General features: G+C 40.7%; 1 protein-coding gene across 2 annotated transcripts; it reads right to left on the bottom strand.

Annotated features, from left to right (window-relative positions):
• Nucleotides 1–379: 379 nt before the first annotated feature.
• ZFAND6 (zinc finger AN1-type containing 6) lies at nucleotides 380–24,643 on the bottom strand. 2 transcript variants are annotated; one of them, XM_063448689.1, is made up of 7 exons: nucleotides 24,302–24,643; nucleotides 4,199–4,369; nucleotides 3,263–3,368; nucleotides 2,583–2,665; nucleotides 2,111–2,254; nucleotides 1,889–2,005; nucleotides 380–1,135 (listed from the first exon to the last, which is right to left on the bottom strand). In XM_063448689.1, the coding sequence occupies exons 2-7, from the start codon at nucleotides 4,356–4,358 to the stop codon at nucleotides 987–989; spliced, it is 759 nt and encodes a 252-aa protein (XP_063304759.1). In that variant the 5' UTR covers nucleotides 4,359–4,369; nucleotides 24,302–24,643; the 3' UTR covers nucleotides 380–986. The 2 variants fall into 2 exon arrangements, with proteins under 2 accessions (XP_063304759.1, XP_063304760.1); XM_063448690.1 differs by lacking the exon at nucleotides 2,111–2,254 and having other exon boundaries at nucleotides 24,302–24,630.

Raw genomic sequence — 24,643 nt, forward strand, 5'->3', positions numbered from 1 at the left:
ATTCAAATTATATTCAGTGTTCTCCAATATAGAAGACTATCTGGTATAAACTGTATTAGAAAACATTTAATCAGTTCCTCTGTGGTAAAAAAAAAAAAAAAAAGGCAGTCTAAACCTCATAACCACAATATGGTGTAGTTTTTATTGTGCTATGATGTTATGTGTGCCTTCCTCCAGTTTTGGGTCAGAACTGAGAGTATTCGCCAATGTCTAATCACTGCAATTAAAACAAGGACAAAAGAGCATGTCATGGTTATGGGGATGATTGTGCTGCTTTAACTCTTTAAAAGACCATAGGTTATGCAATTGGCATATCACACGCCTTAGCTTATATTTTAATGGTAAAAAGAGACAGTCCTACAAAAACAAGTCACCAGTGTTCATAGTTAGAGAACCTTTAATCATCCACACAATCACACAATGTTGCAAAACAAAAGCATCTAGAGTTGGCCCCTCGTATAAAAAAGGGAGAATCTCCAGAGCTCAAACATACATAATTAAATTGGTCCAATAAAATATTGATCCATTTACTTCAGGATAAATACAATGGTTTAAAGGAGCCAGGAGCTTGAACAAAGGTGTATATGTGAACACCATGAAACAAAGCCAGTCCAGGCAAGATAATAAACTCCTTTGCATCCTCTGTCCCTCTAAATAATAATAATAATAATAATAATAATATAAAATCTAACTGGTCGGAAAGGATGGAAATAACCTGAAGATATTAAAGATTTTACTCAAGTCTGTTTAGTTTTTTTTTTTTTCTTCCTTTTTTTAATCCTTTTTCGATCATTTAGGAAAGCTGCAGTAAGAAAGAGGGGGAAAAAATCAAACTAAAAAGAAAAAAATTGAAGAGAAGAGGATCCAATGTCCATGGATCCAAAGTCAAGAACAAACAGGGTGGGGTAAAATATTGTACTCCAACACAGCCCATCTCCCACGGCAAAAGGCTGGTGTCACCAGGAACACAAAACTTCGAGCTTTCCTCAGATTTTCTGAATCTTTTCCCCAACCACGACAGGGTTTTCTTTCCTGATTTTTTCAGCTGCATCAGCTTTGTAATCGTAGGAACAATTGTGAACATCAGAATAGCGGTGTGTTCCGCAGAATACATCCCCACATCGGCATTCAAACCCTGACAAGAGAAAATATATGTGTTACCAACAGGTACAAATAGTACCATGAGACTTTACCAAGGCTTATGGAAAATAGAGAGTTATTGGGCTGGACAGATGACAACAGAATGTTTAAAATTAGGTGATGTTCAACCAAGGTACATTTGAAAGGTAGATAAAGAAAACTACCACTTCTAGCATAACATTTTGTAACCATTATACTATACATAAGACTTACGGTAATAGGAAAATCTCAGAGGCTGCGCTTATTAGAATGAAACAAGCTTCCTACACAAATAACATTTTATTCTAGAAAGGTAGTACTTTTACTAAAAAAAAAACTAAACAAAAAAAAACCACATTCATTAGTGGCTTACACGTTTTTACACGTGCAATTCCAGGTGTGTTCACATACTTACACAGAATACTAATTTTAAGTATAAATATTCCATTATGTTGCATGGGACTGCTCTCACTTTTACAGCATATTTATACGTTTCTAGAGAGCAGATTAGGAGTCAACAAAAGGCCTTACCATAGCACATATCTATGTAACAGCATAGATCCCTGAGGAGCCAGGACAATGAGAAAACTGTGTGATGAATAATAAATAGCAGGACAAGCTTGCTGGGAAAAAATCTATGATACAATTTATATAGAACAACAGAAGTATGGGGGGGAGTGGAGAGAATCAGTTAGCATAAAAACAAAAAAGGTGTGATACAGAACTGGTAACAGAATAACAAATCTGGTCATTTAAATTTGACACAAACCAGTAAGGCCAATCTTTTTACGACACATAAAGCAACGGTTCCTCTTCTTCAACTTGGCTTTCACAGGAGAGCGATCTTGCTCTTCAGAGGAGTTCTGTGGGCTATCTGCAGAGGCAGCTGGGGAAGATGACAAACATGGAGACATTGTGTAAGTGGGTCCCCATTCTGTGTGTGTTACAAATGAGATTTAAAACCCCACATGCAAATAAGACTGTCACTTACCATTAGTACTTTCTAACGTCAGATCTGTTTCATTAAGTTTTCTCTTCCCCCTTCTTGATCCTTCTTCCAAAACACTGCGCTGAGATCCCCCCTTTTCTATGCTTGAAAAACTGAACCCCTTGTCTGAGAACCTGCCAGTGCAATCTGGAACATCCAATAGTAACATCTTCTACAACTAATTCCAAAAAAGCCCTTACTTTCCAGCACTTTCCACTGGAGCGTTACAAAACATTTATTACAACCCTTCCTCAATCACACTGTTTCTATTTTTCTTTTCTCCAATCTTCCCAACACATCTCTCCTGACATGAGTCAGAATACGCATATCACCCTGGTTATGTGTATTCTGAGAAAAGAAAGTCTTTGTGCTCATTGTCTATACTAGTCACATCTGTCACTCTGCACACACCAGTTGAAACTACACAGTAAACATTTGGACTACACACAAACAAACAAAAATATCTGAATCTCACCTGGCGTTTCATTTGTTTCTGCAATTCTGTTCTCTGTATTTTCAGCTTCTGAAGATGAGACAGATTCCACCTGTGATGATGAGCTTAGAATCCAAGAAGAGAAACCGTCACAGAAAAGTAAATCAGCCAGTGCAGATCAAATTAAAGTAAATAAATCTAGTGTACCTGTCACGGTACACACGCTTATGCTCCCTATAGGAGCAGAACATTTCATCTATATGTTGTGCTAGCAGAGTTGCTTGAATAAACTACAAATAAAAAAAAAATTAAAAGTATCTTTCCCCACCTGCCAATCAACTGAAATCCGTGCCAAAGAATTGACTTAACAAGAGAGACCTCCTATAGGCAGTCTCCCAAACATAGCAACCACAACGCATGCACTCGAGTTCTATGGTTACTTCATAGTCATCACTTCTAGTACTAGCAAGGGGGTATAGGAACAGAGTAACTCACTTCAGATGCTGGTAGTAAAACCAGCGTGTTGGCGTCAAGGACAACAACATTTGCCCTGCTTGGGGAAGGGACCCCAAGCAAGGCAAATCAAACTGCAGTGCAGGTGACCTGGAGGTGGATGTTACAATAGTGCAACACTCATGAACCTTCATGGTGCCGGACCATTTGGTTATGGGGACGGGGGTTCATTTCAAGTTCACTTTAAATGTTAAAGATAAACTGCTTACCTGGCTTCTGTGGTTTCTGGGAGTTCTGATTCCACTACATCATTTTCCTGAGAAGTAACTGCATGCTGCATGGAAGATGTCTCAACCCCATTTCCTACTGACACAACTATAAGAAAATGGAAACAGAAGTACAGAGATACTATAGTAGCTGAAATAAAAAGATTAACTTTTACAAACCTTTACTATAATAATCGATTTTTCATCTATCAAAGTAATAAAACTTAAAGGACCACTATAGTGCCAGGAAAACAAAATTGTTTTCCTGGCACTATAGGGTCTTTAAGTCCCCTCGGCGTCCCACTCCCGCCGGGCTGATAGGGGTTAAACACTCACTTACCTTTCTCCAGCGCTGGGGAACTCTCCTACCTCTTTGGCCACTAGAGGCTGGATTAACCCTAGTGTAAACATAGCAGTTTCTTTGAAACTGCTATGTTTACAGCTGCAGGTTTAACCCTAGATGGACCTGGCACCCAGACCACTTCATTGAGCTGAAGTGGTCTGGGTGCTTATAGTGGTCCTTTAACAAGGTTTTTTTCCCCCCCAATTGCCTCTGATGAAGTGCCCTAGGAAACACAAAACATGTAAGTATCATTGTGGTTGTGCAGCCACCTGAGTTTATAAGTGTAGAAAATAAAGGTATTTAATTTTATACTTTACTACACATTTTGGGTGTATGTTTTCTTCACTATATGAGCTGCTTCTGATCAAAGAGTTGTCACACAGGTTCAGATCCTGTCTTAGCCCAAGTGCATATCAGAAGTATGAAGATCTATTCCTCACCAGCCACCCTTAATAAAAGTTTGTTTTCCAATACCACAAAGTCCTCAAATCCCACTAATCCTTTACATACTGAAAAGTGTGTCACACTTTAGTGTCATATGTTTGAGTGTCTATAACATACAAAGGCAACCTTTTCACAGCAGGATCAATGCTTACCTGAGGGACTATTCCTCCCGCCACTGCTGTTCTGCCGTTGTAGATGTTCCTTGTAGCACACCGAGCAAAGACCATTGGTACGAGGATTGCCATAGAATCCACAGCCAGTAGAACAAAGAAGAGGTGCCTGGCTGTGGTTAGTCTCCTGCGCCATTGTCATCCACCTCACAACTGTAAGAACATCACACACACATAATTTACAAATGGTCTTCAGGATTTATCTACACTGCTCTGCCTCTTTACACAAATACAGACATGACGCTTGTTCATTTGGTGTTGGAGAAGCTGACTTTGGTTGTTAGTTTAGGGATTATCTCAGCAAGGCAAATGGTGCACACAATGGATAAAGTAGGAAAAAAGGATGACATTAATAAAGAGCAGCACTGTTAAGAGAAAGGCACAAAGTATAGTGGCTAATTTGATGTAATAAGGCAATTTGTTACAGCAGTACTGTAGGAGGTTGGAGGTAGAATGAACAGAAGAAGGAAGGGGCATCATGTGGAGGAAATTATATGAGGGTAGTGGACACAAAAGGGGGCGCATAGGGTCAAAGGCACACTTCGAGCCCTAAAGCACTTCAGCTAGCTGTACTGGTTTATGCATTAGGATCATGTCCCCTGTGTCTTGTTTTATAAAACTGCTAATTTCGATGTAAATTGGCACTTTCATAAATAATACAAGTTGCACAACACATTCACAATTTGAAGGATATCTCTAATCTCTTTTTCACACATTGGGAGCGACACGTTTGTGAACTGAAAAAAAATAAAATAAAATGGAACAGGAAAACAAAGTAAGAGAAAAGGCATAGCAAAAAATACAACTGCACAAAGAAGGGAATAAAGATGTGCAAATAAAATAAATTAAAAAAAAAAACATTGGACACAATACTTTTTTTTTACATAACCCCCATATCCCTGAAGTCAACGTCACAAATATTTGCCGTTTGATTACTTAGTTTAAACAGTTTTCTGGGGTACTGATAATGCTTCTGTATGGATTTAGACCCTAAACTACAAATTAACAAGACTCATTAGGAAACTCATATAATTATCATTAAAAAGCAATGTCAGAGTAAAGCTGTAAAACAGGGGCAATTGTGACCAGGTGAAAATATTAGGCTTGACCATAAAACTGGTAATATCAGGCTCGGAGAGTAGCTCAGAATTATTGGAGCCTTTCAGAAATGTATCTGTTCAGGAACCACCCAGCAACAGCTCCTCCGAAATGTTCTGAATGCCATGAATCTCGGAAGGGAGGAGAGACAAAAATAGCTATTTTACCTTGCGCTAAAGTGCTTCTGGTTTAGGAGTCTGTATGTGCAACATTTCTGCTTAAAACACTGCACATCCAGAGATACTTGCACTTGTTTGCTGGAGGGGCTAGTTAGACCCATGGCACACGTGACTTTGGCAACCTGTAATCTTCTTCATTGCAGGCAGGGCTCCTGCAAGGGGAAAGTAGCTTACCCCTGCTTAAATTTTTGGGGGATTTAAATAGAATATTCCTTCCTCCCTTCACACGCATGCGTTTTGAGCTGGTGAAACGGTCAAATTACAGGCTCCTTTATGAGAAGCTTGTTATTGGACTGGGCAAGTCCCTTTGCTGACATTAAAATAAAGTTTGGTGCCCAGAGCTTCACTCTGTGCTGGAATCACAGGTGCCCAAAAGGGAGATGGCCAGATGTTCTAGAACTACAACTCACATGCCGCTTTCCATGCCTTTGTCTTTGAATGACAAAATATCATGGAAGCTGTAGTTCTAAAACGTCTGAGGATCTACCTTTTGGGTACCCCTGGTTTAAACACTTATTTATGAGTTAAGGATGGGGGACCTATTGGTAACGTCCAATAGGGCATTCTAATCCTAAAATCTTAAATTTTAACTAAAGGATTGCAGTAACCCTTTAACTGGTTACCAGGTAGCATAAATCAAATTTTAGAGTAAACCAAAAATTATCTTTAATGGGGAACTCTCGGGGAAAATAAAATGAGGTCTAAATGAGGTTGTTATGGAGCCAGGTGGCCCCTGGAGGCATTCCTACCAGTTGTAAAACAGGGGCAAACTTCTCAAAAAAATTTAGCCCAAAGTTGCCTGCAGTGGAGATGTTCACTCCACCCCTGGCGGCATCAAGCTGCTGAATTTTCAGATTGAGGGAGCACGGATTGCCGCCACTCTCAGCCAGTGACTCCCCATTCACTAAACTGGCTTGGAAAGAAACGTACCTTTCACAAGAAATTTTAGCAAATTTTGGTATAGTTTAACCCCTTAAAAAAAAAGGGGGGGTGAGGGGGGCTTTTTTCAGATGCAAGGCGTTTGTGACCAAGGCCTTTTTGCCATGCATTCATTCTACACCACATTTATTTATTAAATATTTTACTTGGATGGATACATTGAGATTTCTCTCGTTTTCAAGTATGTCCTGGGTCTACAAAACATTGCATTGTTACAATAGGGTAGAAAAATAAATAAATAATAAAAAAACAGTATTAACATACATGTTATATGTCATTTGTAAAATGCCCAATAGGTCTGGGATTTTAATTATTTATTTGTTACTGGCATTTATAATGCACCAACATATTCCACAGCGTTGTACAATTTGGGTTAGAACATACAATATGCACAGACCAATACAAAAGGTAAAGTAGGCCCTACCCGTGAGCCAAGGTCTAGCATTGAAGCTCTTTTATACAAAGTGCTGAAGAAGCCATAAAACAAACACTGCAAGAAGTTAATAAATTGGCATGCTGAGATTACAACTTATAGTAATATAGTAGTCACAGAATCCAAAACAAAAAGTTTATTTTTTGTAGAAAGTACATCCCCCAGGCTATGTAATAAATTGCATTTTGACACTTTGTATTTAACCATTTTATCACAAACCTAGGTCAAATTAGTTAAAGGGACACTATAGTCACCAAAACAACTACAGCTTATTGTATTTGTTCTGAGGAGTATAAATCAATCCCTTTAGGCTTTTTGCAGTGAACACTTTTTTCAGAGAACCACTTCCACTGACCACACCTCAGATGGCTACTAAAGGTGCTTCCTGGATGGAGAAAGAACTTACCACATAGAGATGCATTGATTCAATGTATCTATATGAGAAGATGCTGATTGGCCAGGGCTGTGTTTGGCTTGTGCTGGCTCTGCCTTCTTGGCAGCCTCAGACAATCCAATGCTTTCCCATGGGGAAGCATTGTGATTGGCTGAGAGAATCACGTCTGCCAGCAGGCAGATCAGGGGCATGAGCCAGCAGCAGCAGACTGGAGTAAAGGTAAGATTGTACTATATTTAGGAAGGCAAGAAGAGGCCAAGGGAGCTAGATGGTGTTCTTAACACTATAGGGTCAGGAAATTTATAGACCACGGGTGTCCCACTACTGCAAACACTGCATATTTGTATTCTGCTATTGTTCTCTGGTACAGTGATATCCCGCATGTATACAATTTTATATTAACCTGCCCTAAAATCCAACTACTTTTAGTATCCATAATCAAACTTCTAATCCTATCCATAATCTGACACTAACCCGACCCATAATCTTACTTATTAACCTACCTATAATCCCAGTCCTAATCCAACCATTTATCTCCCACATACTGTCTAGTTTACCAGTATATTCCAGGCACATTAAAGGTATCCTATAGTGCCAGAAAATCAAAGCGGTTTTCCTGGCATTATAGATTATACAATGCTTTCCTATTGGGAAAATCTGACGCTGGAGGTCCTCATGCAGAGCGCGAGGACGTCCAGCGTCAGATAACGGACCCAAGGTCCGTTTAAATTCCGGAAGCCCTCTAGTGGCTCTCTGGTAGACCGTCACTGAGGGCAGATTCAGAGCTGCAATGTTTTACATTCAGCACTAAGTGCAACAGGGACACTGCATCCAGACCACTTCAATGAGATGAAGTAGTCTGGGTGCCTACAGTGTCCCTTTAACAATATGTATTTTCCATCCATGCTTGTGTTTCAAAGTTGATCCGTATGTTATTCTTACAAATTAACTAGTGCAAATAGTGTAAGATACTTGAAAAAGAAAAGAGAATGAAGCCGTTTGCATAGTTGCAGCACTAGTACGGAGCTCCTATCTGCAATATCTCACATACAAATTGAAAAGTTCAAATAAATTATAGGCAAATACCAAAATTCAAATATCACAGATCTGCTCACTGCTTTAAAGCCTCACACATCTACTTTAAAAGGAACATGCATCACTTGACCTTTTATTATTATTATTATTATTTTTGTAAACTAGCAAGCAAACACTTTTAAACCAATATACAAATCATAATAAAGCATGACAAACTTTGAAAAATATGTAATGAACATTTATAAACGTACTATAAACTTGGTCAAATTGCATTATTGGGCATGCCTCTCAGCAAGGGGAGATTATTCAGCCTCCCCCGCTTACCTATCAACCTTAGTTTCAAACCAGAACACTTATGACAAAAATGGTGCATCACTGTGCAGCAGCAATCTCTTATCCCCATATCAGGATGTTGCAACGTGAAGATATCTTCCAACTGCACATGTCAGGCATGCCCAGTGCACTTTTCCACCATTCCTAGGGATTGGACACTAATTGGATAGATCAGAGTCCCCCCTGGAGTGGGTGTGGAAAGCATAAGAGAGAAGAAGCAGGTAAACATTAAAACAAACATCATATGTACCTGCTTGTTTTAGGCTGCACAATGAGACAGTTGCTTTAAAGTGATGCATGTCCCTTTAAAGAAGATCCAGCAGGAAAATAAGAAAATCCACAGAAAAAGGGATACTTTACAAATTGTACAAAATAAAAACAGGATAAGTGGTGGAAACATTTGTACAAGTTCAAGGGGCAATCGAAACGCAACAGTCTATATAGCTCATTTTAGCAGTTAGAATACAATTGTTTTGTGTTTTAAAGTAGTAACTCCCTTCTCCATTTCAAGTTAAAATGTTCATGAGTATTTTGAATGAGAAATTTTAAGGGCTCTGCAAAGTGCCAAGCATCTGGCATATATGCAGTCTTTCCAATTATGTATCTCACGTTAGCCATATACAAATGACAATTTAGCCCTAGCAAAAAGAAGTCTACCCCTGGTAAGGTGTGCCATACACACTCCAACCTCCCACTGGCGAGCAATTTTTAAGGCCTGTCTAGTACCATATGACTTGAAAATTTAAGCCTACAGGGTCAATCACTACACACAGGTGGCTGCAGCTGATGGTGGGTGTTATAAATATTTAAAGGACCACCATCTCAAAAAAGTGGTCTTAATTTTAACCCTACAATGTAAAACACTGCAGTCTTGTAGAAACTCCAATTGTTACATTGCAGAGTAAAACCTGACACGCCACAAGAGAACCTTCCTATACAACGGAGTGAAACTCTGGTCATTTAGTCAAATGCAGGTCATAGGAAAGCATTGACTTCAATGCTTTTCAATGAGAAGCATGTGATTGGATACATATAGGACGCTCACACATCAAGTCTCTAATTCTCCCCTTTGAGGAGCACTGGATTGGACCATTGCTGAGATAGCAAAGCCTAATGACATTGCAAGATACAGAGCAAACAGCAAAGCAGCAGTACAGAGTAGAGACTCATGTAAGTAAAACTTTTCTTTTACTATTTTTATGAAGGGGGGGTTGCAATAGGAACCCGCAGCGATGAGCTGAAGCTGAGTAATGTAACAGCTTCCAAAGCATAGAAATAATCACTGTGATAAATGATGAGCCATTACAGCTAAAGTTGAACCTGGAGTGACAAGTTCACTTTAAGTAAGATTGTTTTACACGATAGTAAATCACTGTTGGACAAAATTCCAAGGAATCTGGGAACCAGAGTCAAAATTTATGAGACAGTCACAACGTTTATTAATAAAAGAGATCCATATTTAACCCCTTACATTACAACTACGGTATATACAGGCCTGTCTTAACTTTTGTTTTGCAGGTGACTCGTTAGTGGCTGTAATAAAGACACATTCTCAACCCTAAAAAGGAACACTAGAGCGTTAGGCAGAGCTCGACAAATCCCAGGCTCCAGGGTGTTGGTCAGCCCAAGCAAGCGTGGAGGTGGCCAGCCGGGGGGAGCATGGAGTTGTGTATTCCTGTCACTATAGCCATCTCTGCCTAACCCCTGCCCCCGCTTAATAAAGGGTTTAAAACACTTTACCTGACCCAGCGCCAAGGTCTCTCTGCACTGGATCACTGCTCCACCCCCTCTGACATCACTTAATTTGGGGGCACTAATGCGCATGCATTAGAAAAATTAAATAAGAATAATTATGTCACCCCATAGGAAAGCACTGAGTCAATGCTTTCCAATAGGAAAATAGAGGACCAAAACGTCGGCGTCAATTAGCAGTAACATTCCGGAAGCACCTACAGTGGCTTTCTGGTAGACAGTCATTAGAGGCGGTCTTTTAGTGCTAGTTTAGAAAAACTAAATTGAAGCACTAATGCCTTGTTTCCACTGAGCGGATCGGTTCGGTACAGTTTGGAAGGTTTAGAATGGACCAGCCCATTCTGGTGAGCGTTTCCAATGCAAGTCAGACCTTCAGGGCCATGCAGGGTTTAGAAAAAAAATGCTCTCCCTGTCCACCAATCAATGGATTGTACAGTAGCTCCGCCCTAACCGAACCGATCCATTTCCTATGGTCCTACATCTGAAGCAGGACCCTGAATGGATCTGTACAGTTCGCTTGTATGGGCTACTTTCATAATGGAAACATCCAAATAGCGAACCGAACCGCTCAGTGGAAACGAGGCATAAGTGCAATAGGGGCACCGTACCCAGACCACTTCAACTCAAGTGGTCTGGGTCCCTATAGTGTCCCTTTAAGTCCAATGTCTTAGGTCATAAGTAGAAAGTGTGACATATGTATGGAATTGAAAAATTGCTACAAATTCAATAATTTGCAATAATTATTTGTGGTTATGCATAAAATCATGAGTTTCTATTTAGATTGGTGTTGGTCTGAAACACAAGGGGGGCACTTGAGGTGCATATAGAAGGTATATATCCAATGATGTGCAAATGTCTAGTGAGCTAGGGCAAGATCTAGTTCTGTGTACGTTGCCATCTTTTCATGACAAAGCCCCAGCCAGAAGACACTGTTCCTTTCAAAATCTAAGTAAGTACTTCGGACGTGACAGGTGTTAATTTTGCCTTTTTTTTTTTATTGTTGTTGTTGGTGTAAACTGTATTTTACCAAAACAGAGAAAAAAAATTCATGAGAACCAAATATACTGGGTGCTATGCTAAAGAGTCAATCCCTAAAGTGTACATACAGACAAAATCATGCACACCAAACTAAATCATATACAAAAGGCAATCTTTACGACATAAAAGCAATATACTAATATACAATAACCAATACCAGCTGTAATCAACAATCCTGATCATCATCAGCAATAACTTACATGATGCCTGAAAGAGCTTGACAGGTCAACAGACTCAACATTTCAGCACCAAAGTGCCTCTTAGGGGATTTGAGAAATTTGCATTTGGTGACGAAAGGTTGGGGCGTATTTTGACATATGTCTCTCTCTTACAGATTCCATGCAAGTTATTTCTGATGATTATTAGGATTGTTTATTGCAGTTAAAGAGACACTATAGTCACCAGAACAACTACAGCTTAATAAAGTTCTGGTGAGTATAATCACTCCCTTCAGGCATTTTCATGTAAACACTGCCTTTTCAGAGAAGTAGCCTCAAAGGATTAAACTGTTCTCAAACTGTTTAACCCCTAAGTTGCCTCCAGTGCAGGTCTCACACCTCCCCTGGCGGCATCTGACTTTTGAATTTTCACTTATAGGAAGTGTAGAGTGCTGCTGGGCAGGGGACGCTCTCAGCCAGTGACTTTTCATGCACTAAACGAGAACAGTTTAACCTCCTCCAAGGGGCTGCCGGCACCATAACAACTTAATTGAGATAAATTTGTTTTGGTGCCTGGAGTGTCTCTTTAAGTTCTCTCTTTGTCTGGTAAAGACTTATGTTACCCAATTAGATCAATTTATTAGGAAATCAGCCTAATTTGGTCTTGGTGGCAGCAGTGCTTTGATAGTTTTAGTATTATAATTAAGGGTGGATGGTGTTATGGGGGATTTTTTTTTATCCTTTTCGGTTTAGTGCAGACAAAATTAATTTTAACCCTTCCACCACCATATCCAAGTCACGTGCACTCTGAGTAGGGTGCGTTCGTAACACTTAACAGTCAGCGTTAGAGGTCATATCACTCTGAAATACATATATTTGAAAAATAAATAAATAAAGTGTTTTATCTTCCCTCCATGAACCTGGAAAATTTCTAAAAGGTACTAAATCACTCAATTCCAATAAAAACAAGGGTACTTTCTGTATTTATAATACAGCCTTGTTACATTTTTTTTGCAAATCAATGTGTTTTTAAAACACAAGAAATCCCAGAAGGACCAATGATGTAATAATAGATTATAACAAGTCTTTAACCCCTTAAGGACACATGACGTGTGTGACACGTCATGATTCCATTTTATTCCAGAAGTTTGGTCCTTAAGGGGTTAAAGATCCTGCACAGTTAACAATTGCAGGGCTGTATGAAACTGTAAATGCAAAAACAAGTAGAACATTCCATACTAGTAAATGGGGTCTTTAGAGACAAGATTGTGATCCCAAAGGTGTTATGAAGTTGGTCACTAAGGGTTAAGTTAATCTTTCTGCATCTACAGAAAAAGGCCATGATCAACCTGTACGCTCTCAGTCTCAGGTGGAAAAAGACTAGCACTGATTTTGGAAGACAAAAATTCAAATTTGCCACAAAAAAAAAGAGGTTAAAGAAGATCATTTTCCATAACCGGTTTTGTTATTGATAAATAATAGGGGTATTGTATAGAATGCATATTTTAATGTTTTGTTTCCCCCTCAGGGCCACATATAGCAATCAGCAGAGAACATGCTGGATCCACAGAAATTATGGAGTTGCAGCCACAGGCTATGCTCTTGTGTATTCTATTAACACAGTAACAATGTCCTTCATTTCAGTGGTATTATACTAAATAAATGTTAGTTATTCTAGTAACTACTCCAAACATACTATCACTGTTTGGGGCTATGCAATGACTAGAATTTGGAAAAGTGGAGAAACATTCTATACAAATATATAAGAGTAACAACCATTGAAAATGTCACTTATGGAAGATGTATTGCTTAACAGGTCACTCCAGATAACACACATACACAAAAAATAAATCAATAAAATAAATAAAAACTGACATATGTAAACCAGTATTGCATGCAGGGACCAGGAAATGGCCAAGTTTTTTCATCCAATCCTGGTTCCTATCATATTTTCAGTTTGAGCGTTATTCACGACACAGGAAAAGAAAAAATACAGATGAGTTATAGCACATTTGTTTTTATTTATAACCACTTTAGTGATCTGAAGTTGTGCTGTGCATGGAGTCTGTATACATATCAGTGGGCTGTAGTGGTTATTATGCTGGGAGTAAGCCATAAAAATATATCCAAATCTATTAAAAAAAGAATTCAAATTGAACCATATCCCTAAAATATTTTTAAAGTTGCCACATTCAACCAATGGTTATTGTAATGACTATTTGTGTTTATGTAATAGATAGATTTTATCCCCTCTTTATTTCTGAATATTACGCAGGTGTATCATAAGAAGTACGATATTACACATGTTCCTGGTTTTTAAGTTTGTTGTAAAATGGCTGGAGTCTTTTTTTTTAGGGATATAGTTCTACCAAGCTATATTTTTATGCAGTTTTTTTTTTTTTTTTTAATTCTTTATTTTAGTTGTGCATAGATTAGACAAGTACATTAGCAATGCCACAATAGCAGTTGCAAATTCAAGTGACAGACATATAAAAAAAAAACAGTTGTTGGCATTTGAGAATACTGCACTTTTTTTTTTTTTTTCTTAACGTATGTATTTCAAGAGGGTATAACGTGTCCCAACTTTTCGTGTTACAGATATCTAGTGAAATTCAACAGAGTGTATGGCTAGGCTGTGTAGTTATAAGGTGTCCCTTTTGTGGACCTGTCTGGTGGGATGCGTAGTAGGTGCTTTCACTATGTGCTTTGAGTATACAGGCATTAGAAGGAAGAAAAGCTTCCATGGCCGAAGATGGAGCCTAGGTAGTAGTAAATGTACATCTGTGTGATATAGGCTTACTGATAAGTGGCTAAAGGCATTGTGAGAGAGTTAGACAAGGCAGTCTATAACAAGTGACAAGTTGCACGATGATATTGACTAATAAAAAATGAAAATTTTTCTCTCTTTTCCTTCCTTTTTAGCTTAAACATGCTGAATTATCTCAGAGCTATAATGCATTTCTTCTACTGGGTCCCATTGATATGTATTGGGCAAGAAAAAAAAAAAAAAGAGAAAGTAAAATGTAAAATCACTAAGTATAACAGCGCTATCGTAACAGGAACATGCTAGGTCTGCTAAGTCTAATAGCTGTTAAGAAGATAAATTTGTCATGCTAGCAAGACATGTCTGGCTATCATTGCACGCCGCTAAGCTAGTGAGACGTGCTTATCCAGGGTATGTCAATGGACGGGTAAGTATCCTTGGGATCATAACATTAACTGGGAGCATCTAGGGCGTTGTACACATTTAAGCATATGGCCTAGAAGCACAATCAGGCCTGTTGTTTAGACGAACATTGAAAACAGAGTTAAAAGTAGCATAGGGTTTTCATAACATGTTAACAGCCCTGTTGTATGCATTGAGGCTATCTCAAGTGCGGGAGGTTTTGTTCCGCCGGACCATAGGGGGGCTCTCAGGTATGGACCATCGTCGGCATAGCCTGGGTGAGACCTTTTGGGATAAATGTCTTGGAGGTAGCTGGGTTCCATTCGTGGGTCTTGGAAGTTGTACGGGGTTGCCGTAGGGAGTCTTGTGGTAGGCCCCAGGTCATTAAGTGTTGTCTCGCTTCCTGCAGGTCAGATATGATGTAAGTGGTGTCTCCCTGGATCACCTGGAGCTTGTGGGGTGAGCGCCACTGGTATTTGATGTTGCTGGTGCGGAGCAGAGTGGTGAGGGGCTTGAGGGTTGCGCGCCATGCCATTGTTCCTTTGGATAGGTCCGCATAAAACGACAGAGACATATCCTCAAAGGTATAAGGTGTTGCTCCTCTGATGGCAGCCATAAGTGCCTCTTTATCCTGTCTTCTCTGGAACCTAACTATTGTGTCCCTGGTTGCTGTTAGTGGGGCTGTCGTGGGTTTGGGTATTCTAAACAAGCCATCTATGTTTATGCTCTTGGCCTGCTTCTGAGGGAGTATTTGGCTTACCAGGCGTCGTATGAGATGAGGTAGTTCTATGTCCGGGGTTGATTCGGGTATACCTCTGATTTTTACATTTTGAGCGCGCCTTGAGTCCTCCAGTGCCGCCATTTTATGTTCCATCAGCTTGTGCTGTTGTTGTAGTGATTGTAAGTCCTGCTGGTGCGTAGTCAGTTGTTGTGTGTGGTTACGGGACTCTTGTTCCACTGTACCCATGCGATCCGACAAGCCCTGGATGTCTCTTTTCATGCCCGCCATATCGACTTGGATATTTTGGCGGAGTTCAGCCAATAGCTCCCGCATCTCGGCCTTTGTGACCGGTGATGTGTCCTGTTGCGGTTTGAGTGATACCGGCGTCGGTGCTGTGAGTAAGCTCCCATCTTCCAGGTCTGAGAGTTGGTCGTCGGAGTTATCCAACTCGTCCAGGTAATCGGCCATGTTAGGTTCCTGGGCGCCATGTGCTCGCCGCCATAGGTCCCCAATACTTGTGCCCGGTCGGGGCATGTCAGCTTTCTGCTTCTTGCTTTTTCTTCCCATTGCTGGGTTGTTTGCTGGTGCAGTTCAGCTGTAATTTCTCTTGTTTGGGGGGTGATTTTCGGTATTTTTCTGCGTTTGTAAGTTGGTATTTCACGGAGCTCTCTGTATGTGCGACCAGTCGTCTCCTTTATGCAGTTTTAACTTTTAAATACTGTATTTTATTTTTACATTTTTTGTTCATATTTTGAATTACTCATTTCACATTTCATCTTCACTGCATTTTATTTGTTTTCCCAAACGCTATAATGTTCCTGTATCTACTCTTATTTAGGGCCCTCTCCTCCCCCGGAGCATTTAAATAATTAAAAGAATAAAAAAAAAAAAAAAGTTTCACACATTTGTAAATAAGAGGGAGCCATTTTCGATTGAAGTAAAGAAATAAAGTGAACTATGATTATAAAGAACAGATTGATTAAAGGGTTACTCTAACCACCATGCCCACTTAAAGGACCACTATAGGCACCCAGACCACTTCAGCTTAATGAAGTGGTCTGGGTGCCAGGTCCATCTAGGATTAAAGGGAATCTCCAGTGCCAGCAAAACAATCAGTTTTCCTGGCACTGCAGGATTCCTCTCCCTCCCACCCCCCAACCACCAGTTGCTGAAGGGGTGAAAACCCCTTCAGTGACTTACCTGAGGCAGCGACATGTCCCACGTCACTGCCTGCTCCTCCCCCGCCGCTCCACCTTCTGCCTACGTCGGCCGGTGGGCGAGACTGATCCCGCCCACCGGCCGAAGAGACCTAATGCGCATGCGCGGCAATGCCGAGCATGCGCATTAGCGCACCCCATGGGAAAGCATTGAAAGCGATTTTTTTTGCCCGCGCATGTGCACTAGCCTTCCAATGCTTTCATATGGGAAAGCACTGTGGGGGAGAAAAGGTAACTAAATCACCTTTTTAACACAGACAGTGGGAGCCTGGTTAACTAAACAGTGACCATGGAACTAAAGCATTAGGAATGCCAGTTTGCATTCCTAACGCTACAGTATTCCTTTAAAGACAGATTGAAGGATTTCAAATTAAAGTTCAGGACACAGAACACTTGCAATAAAATACTGCAATCCACATGGAGTGTGTAAGCAAAATGTTCTAGAACAGGCGCTTCCAACCCATGGCCCGCAGGCAGCCCTGAACCATATGTAATGTGGCCCAGTTGCCATCCTGGGTGCTGGGTGGTGAGAGAGCCCATTACTTACTGTGCTGTTTCGGCACAGCACCCTCGCGTGTCCTGTTGTGATCCAGCAGCTGGGATGTAACAATTCTGGCATCACTGGTGGGCGAGGGACCTGTGCAGGAAGAGCACAATGATCCCATTACAGCAGCAACCACTGGCTACCAGGGAGAGAACTCACTGCAGCTCACTCAGAACAAGCTGGGGAGACTGGGTAAACCTCTTAAAGGAACACTATAGGATCATGAATTCAAACATGTATTCCTGACCCTATAGTGTTAAAAACACCATCTAGCTCCCCAGGCCCTCCTAAATATAAAAAAAATCTTCCATTTATTGCAGTCTACTGCTGCTGGCTCTGCCCCTGCTTGGCTTACATCAGAAGTTGTGTTCTGAGCCAATTACACTGCTCTCACATTTGATTGGCTGGGCTTGTCAAATAGGCATATGAGGGGCAGAACCAGCACAACGAAACACAGCATCTCCTCATAGATATATATTGAATCAATGCATCTCTATGAGGAAAGTTCTGTGTCTCCATGCGGAGGATGGAGACGCTGAATGTCAGTGCTGCACACTATGCAGCACTGCCCCAGTTAGCACCTCTGGCAGCCATCTGAGGAGTGACCAGTGGAGGTATCCCTAGGTTGTAATGTAAACATTGCATTTCCTCTGAAAAGATCGTGTTTACTGCAAAAAAAAAAAAACGCCTGAAGGGGATGATTATACTTACCAGAACAAATACAATAAGCCTTTCTCCCCGGCTAGTGAACAAGAGGTGTGGCTGCGCTTCTCCTTTCCTCTCGCCCCACCACTTGCCCGCTTGATCCTGTCCCATCGCACCTTATTAGATTTCTCCCCCCTTGTCTTGTGCCTTCCTTAACGCACATCTTCAACTGCTCTCTCTCTTCTGACATTGTCCCTGCTGACCTTAAACATGCCACTGTATTACCTATCCTGAAAAAAAAAAAAAAAAATACTCATCTCTTGACCCGTCCTCCCCCTCTAACTATCGTCCCATATCCCTTCTCCCTTTTTCCTCAAAGCTTCTGGAAAGACTTATCTTTACCCGTATGTCTCAATACCAACTCTCACCTTGACCATCTTCAATCTGGCTGCTGCCCCCTCCACTCTACTGAGACTGCTCTTATCAAAATTAATAACGACCTAATCGCAGCTAAATCCAAAGGCCACTACCCATACTAATTCTTCTGGACTTCTCTGCTGCTTTTGACACCGTTGATCATGCTCTTACTTCTTCAAACTCTTCAATCACTCGGTCTATGTGACTGTCCTCTCATCTCTCCCAAATCTCATTCAGTGTCTCCTTTTCTAATGATACCTCCTCCCTTCGTCCTGTTTTGGTTGGAGTCCCTCAAGGCTCTGTCCTTGTTCCACATCTATTTTCTCTTTATACTATCTCTCTTGGAAAACGTATTACCTCATTTGGATTCCACTACCACCAGTACGCTGATGACACCCAGATATATCTCTCCTCCCCAGACCTCTCCCCTGCCGTCCCGCAACATGTCACTGCTTGCCCATCTTCCATCTCTGACTGGATTTCCTCCCACTTTCTGAAACTTAATCACTCTAAAACGGAGCTCCTTGTCTTTCATCCTCCTAATACTGATCCTCCTCTTTTGCCTTCAAGTTAGTAGTATCCACATCAGACCATCCTTGCAAGCGTGCTGTCTTGGCGCCATACTTGATTCTGGCCTCACCTTTGAGCCTCACATCCAGCATGTTAACAAGTCCTGTAGATTCCATCTTAAAAACATAGCTTGCATCTGCCCCTTTCTTACGCAAGATGCTACTAAGGAGCTTGTCCATGCTTTAGTAATTTCCTGCATGGATTATTGTAGCCCTCTCCTAATTGATCTTCCCAAAAACTGTATTGCCCCGCTACAGTTTGTAATGAATGCTGCCGCCAGGCTGATTTTCCTCTCTAGTCAGTCCTATCACACCTCACCCCTCTGTCAGTCCTTACATTGGCTTTCTGTAACCTAGAGGAGTCAATTCAAAGTGCTAACCCATACCTATAAAGCACTGAACAATTCTAGCCGCTCTTATATCTCTTCACAGATCCATAGGTATGCCCCTTCTTGGTCTCTCCGCTCTGCCCACCTCCTGTCTGCTGCTTGCACGCATACAGCCAACTCACGCTTGCAGGACTTCTTGCAGGCAGCTCCCTTCCTATGGAATAACCTGCCTTCTGCCAGACTCTCCCCTAGTATTCAATTATTTAAGAAGTGGCTTAAAACCCATCTCTTTAGAAAAGCTTATGGCCTCCCAGAGTAACCTCTACCTCACATACCTGACTCCTGCTCTCTCCTCCAGCTCTGATTCACTCCCACCTTATTTAATTGCTATTTCCAGTTCTGTTTTACACCCTACCTCCTATAGATTTGTAAGCTCGTTTGAGCAGGGTCTTCAACTACCTATCATTCCAGTTTTCTAGTAATTGTCCTATTTATAGTTAAATCCCCCCTCTTATAATGTTGTAAAGCACTACGGAATCTGTTAGCGCTATATAAATAATAATATAAAATTAAGAATAGGTCTTTTGAAATTGTATTATATAAAATTATATTACCGTGTATACTCTAGTATAAGACAAGTTTTTCAGCACATTTTTTGTGCTGAAAAACCCCCACTAGTCGTCTTATACTCTAGTTAATGTCTGTATTATGGCAATTTACATTGCCATAATACAGACAGGACCGCCGGGCTCATTACAAGCTGGGCGGTCCTTTTGGGGGCTGGCAGAGAGCTGTAACTTACCTTCACAGCAGCTCCTGTCAGCTCCCTCTGCAAGTCTTGCGAGAGCCGCGGGGTCAGAGCGTTGTCACGGGTTACCGTGGCAACGCTCCGCGCGGCCGCGAGACTTAAAGTGGGAGCTGACTAGAGGAGAGAGAAGGGAGCTGCTGTGAGGGTAATTTAAAGCTCGCTGCCAGCCCCCCTCCTACAGCCTATCCACTGGACCACCAGGGAATGAGAGGGAGGGGGGACGAAAAAAATCTAAATAAAAAATTTAAATCACAATAAAAATATATTAATAATAGTAATAATAGTAATAATAATAATATAAAAATAAAATAATTTAATATTAAAATAATTTGTAAAAAATAATAAAAATGCCCACCCCCCACCAAGGCTCTGCATCTCACACACACACACTGCATTCATACACACACAGCATTCATTATATACACACACTGTAAATAAATATTAAATTAATATAATTTGGGGGGTATATAATTTTATTTAGAAATTTGCCAGTAGCTGCTGCATTTCCCACCCTAGTCTTATAATCGAGTCAATAAGTTTCCCAGTTTTTGGGGGTAAAATTAGGGTTCTCGTCTTATATTCGGGACGACTTATACTCGAGTATATACGGTATATATTTTGTGTGCGGCCCAAGAAAATTCTTCTTTGCTCAGTGTGGCTTAGGAAAGCCAAAAGGGCTACTGAAGTGGGAATATGCTCTTTGGTTTGAATTTCATTTTAATACATTGAAAAGTCCAAGATGATGAAACTGGTTGGGTTGTACAAGGCAATCTCCCTGTGTAACTTCAGCTTGGGTAGAATGGGTAGACCACTGGTGCAGTTCCTGGAGTTTTTGGTGGCACAATAGTAAATAAAACTGGGACTAAAATGTAATCAAGTGAGTGATATTTACCAGGGGGCGGGGTGTGAAGCCAGAGTGTGATATTTATTCTACAGACCTGAGATCTTTGATTTGATTAAGTTTGTATTTATAAAAGTACTATCCCTATGATGTAAAACTTCTACACTGTAATTTATTTTGCCAAGTTTGACAAATATTTGTCATTGGCATGTTAGAATTATGCATTTTAACACGTGGGATCGCCAATCTATACGCTACTTACACTTTTGTAAATTCACTTTAATTTTCACAATTATTTCCCTTACATATAACACAATAGAGGCTTATCTAATAGCCACCAGCACAATCTATATCTTGTTAAGCCATAGCGCATAGAAGGGGAGGGCATTTCAAAATACTATTAGGGGATCTTTGATTTGATTAAGTTTGTATTTATAAAAGTACTATCCCTATGATGTAAAACTTCTACACTGTAATTTATTTTGCCAAGTTTGACAAATATTTGTCATTGGCATGTTAGAATTATGCATTTTAACACGTGGGATCGCCAATCTATACGCTACTTACACTTTTGTAAATTCACTTTAATTTTCACAATTATTTCCCTGACATATAACACAATAGAGGCTTCTCTAATAGCCATAGCGCATAGAAGGGGAGGGCATTTCAAAATACTATTAGGGGAACACAGCTTATTTTCCATAGCTCTCCAATTTTGGCAACTTTGGATATTTGCAGTGTCCTAAAGACAAATTTTCAGAAGCTTTTGGATTATGCATACATATTTATTTTAGAAAGAGTTTAGCTACTTTTTTAACCTAGTGATAGACATATTGAAGATTTAAGGTAGGTCTGGAAATAGATTATTAATATTTTTTTTATACAGTGCCAGCAAATTCTATAGCACTGTGCAATGGGTGTACTAACTAACGTTTCCCTTTTTTTTTTTTTTGGGTTTCCCTTTAGGACCCCTCATGGGGTTAACACAGATGACGTGAACATCACGTGCCACTTCCAATCCCCTACCTGATGTTGATTGGTTGCCAACGGCTGACAGGTTTCTAACTTTCCTCCAATGAAATCGCACCACTTACCTTCAAATACCGGCTCAGTTCCCGCACATCAGCTCCCCTCTGATGAGCTGCGGGCGAAACGCGCGCGTCAGGGGCTGACGATCCATATATATATCTCATATTTTTTTTCGCTCATCATGGCAACAGAGATATGATGGATCCTGAGTTGACTTCAAACTCCCATCAGGCGAAACCCGGAGAGGTGGTTAAGGTTTACTGTGATGCTGTAGCAGTCCATAAACCTTTTTATCATTAACTATTGTGTTGGCCGGGCTGTATCCTGTTTCTCCCGGGTATATTTTGAAGTCTCTCTCTGACTTATCAGGAGTCTGGTTACTTAGGGCACACTATCGAGTGTGCTACCCGTGCATATATGTGTTAGGCTATTTAGGGTAACCTAGGAGATAGAGGGGTGTTAATCTGGTTAACATTTGTGCTATACCAACCATCAAGGCTGTTCCTACTATCTAAGCATACAGCTTATTACCCATTACGCCTACACTATATGTCCATGTGACCTATCTGATACCTCACATACTGGAGGTCTCAGTCATTCATATATATTTGTTACGTGCAAAATTACTGCTCTTTTGCACATAGGTATCTAAGAGAGGACACTGAAAACTTTTGAACAGGACCTCTCTAGGGCTATTATGTACCAGTGTACAAACTTATGATTGCTAATTTACTATTTGAAGCCTTACCTATGGCCTCAGGGATCTATTGATTGAGGTTTCTGTTCTCACGGCTATACCTGCTTATTTTGTTATCATTGTACTTGTTATCAGTGTTAACACCACTTTCACCCTAGCGTGCAGGGGCATATCCGTGGGGATAATGGTTACCTTTGTCCATGTCCTCTCTTTTTTGAATTTTGAAGCAGTTTGTATTTCCAACATGGTGGGGGTCTACATAATTGGGTTTTAACCCCTCACACGTTGGAATATCTGTTATATAATCCGTTAAGACCCATATATTCAGTACTCATCTTTAGTGTGGGATACTGTATTCTATCGGAATTATAACAGATTTTATTTGTTCATATTTTTTGGTGGTTTTTCACCTATCTTCTTAATATACATTATTAAAGGTTACGTATTAATAACGCAGGGCACTCATCCGGTTTCTGCTTTTTCTGCGACTACCCTGGTAGTTTTTGAGGGTTACCCCCTACCCATTGAGTGCTCGTTTAAGCCTTCCTTTTCCTCTTTTTTTGCCTACTAACAGACACGTAATTGGAACTAGACAAATGCACGCACAGGAACAGAGGGGTTGAGGGCCGGGGTAATGGATTGTGCCATTGTGTGATTAAATAGTAAAACCTCACTTTTCACTCACACATGGAGCAAAAGTCAGGTCAGGGACTCTTCACATATATACTGTATTTACTCGAATATAATACGCCAACTAAACTAATGCGAAATAAAATTTTCAAACCTGAAAAATGTTTTTGCTGGCGAAAGATATCTATACAGATTAGATGAGGGCGAAATTCGCATACGCATCACGGCAAAGATGCAAGGTACAACTTTATGGCACACAAACAGGATCGCAGCGATGTGAATCTCACCGAAACAAATTTTCGTTGTATCTAATGCACTGTTTATACTCAAACTTAATGCGCATACATTTTTTGGAAACTTCATAAAGCCAAAAAAGGTGCACATTAGATTTGAGTAAACACGGTTTATACCCAGAAAATCAACTATTTATTTTGACTGCATATTATATGCTGACACATAGATACAGTCATTACAGAAACATGACACGTTTAATTAGCTACGATATGTGCTTTGTGATAAAACAAGAATGTGCACATTATTCCTCATGAAAATAAAGCAATCAACATATGAGTGTGTGTGTGTGTAATTCTTAGCGTGTGACTGTTCGCCCTCACCAATATCACTTAATTTTTGCAATTTGTTTTTCTTCAATATTGCGCAGAGTGAAAAGTTCCCAGGGAGAGGAAAATTTATAATAAAAAACAAAAAAACAAAAAAACAAAAAAAAAAAAAAACACACTTTTTACATTTTGTTTAAAACAGAAATGGAAAAGAAAAAGGCAAAACACTTCCAAAAAAAAAACAAAACTGTATGTATGTGTGATTTAAATAATAGAGCAGGCTTTACATGGACATTAAATCACAGGGTCCTTTCGCAATATTGTGGGTTTTACATTCTCTTTGTACTGTTGTTCCCGTTCTATTGGTTTTGTAGCCCCGGTGTGGGCTGACATTCTATGTCTGTACAGTATACACGGTGCAGAGCTCGCACACTGTGGCCCAGCTGCTGTGACTGTATAAAGCCGGCCGGGCGGGCAGCACAGTCCACAGTGGTTATGGTGCTCAGTTCTCCCCGCACACGGCGGACACTCACTCACTCTGTCACTCACTCACCCAAGCAGTAGCGGAAGGTGTGCTCCAGGAGCGGCTGCCGGTGGTCGCGGTAGTTTGTGAACCCGGACGGTAAGTGACCGAAGAGCAGCGACCTCTGGGCCTCCAGGACTCCTACTGAGACTGCTGTCACTCGGCCCCCGAGATCCCTCCTGGCGATTATTCGGTAAAGCCGGTCCTCAGGCGATATCACGGCGTCCCAGGAGTAGCACTCCGCCAGCCTCCAGATCTCGGTCAGCGGGCAGCCGGTGTCGGGCACTTCCCTCTCTCACACTTCCGGTTTCTCACTCTTTCTCACTTCCGCCAAATACAAGTTTTCCTTACTACTGCTTCCGACTCCGCCCC

The sequence above is a fragment of the Pelobates fuscus genome, chromosome 3 (genome assembly GCF_036172605.1).
Source record: "Pelobates fuscus isolate aPelFus1 chromosome 3, aPelFus1.pri, whole genome shotgun sequence".
Taxonomy (NCBI): Eukaryota; Metazoa; Chordata; class Amphibia; order Anura; family Pelobatidae; genus Pelobates; species Pelobates fuscus.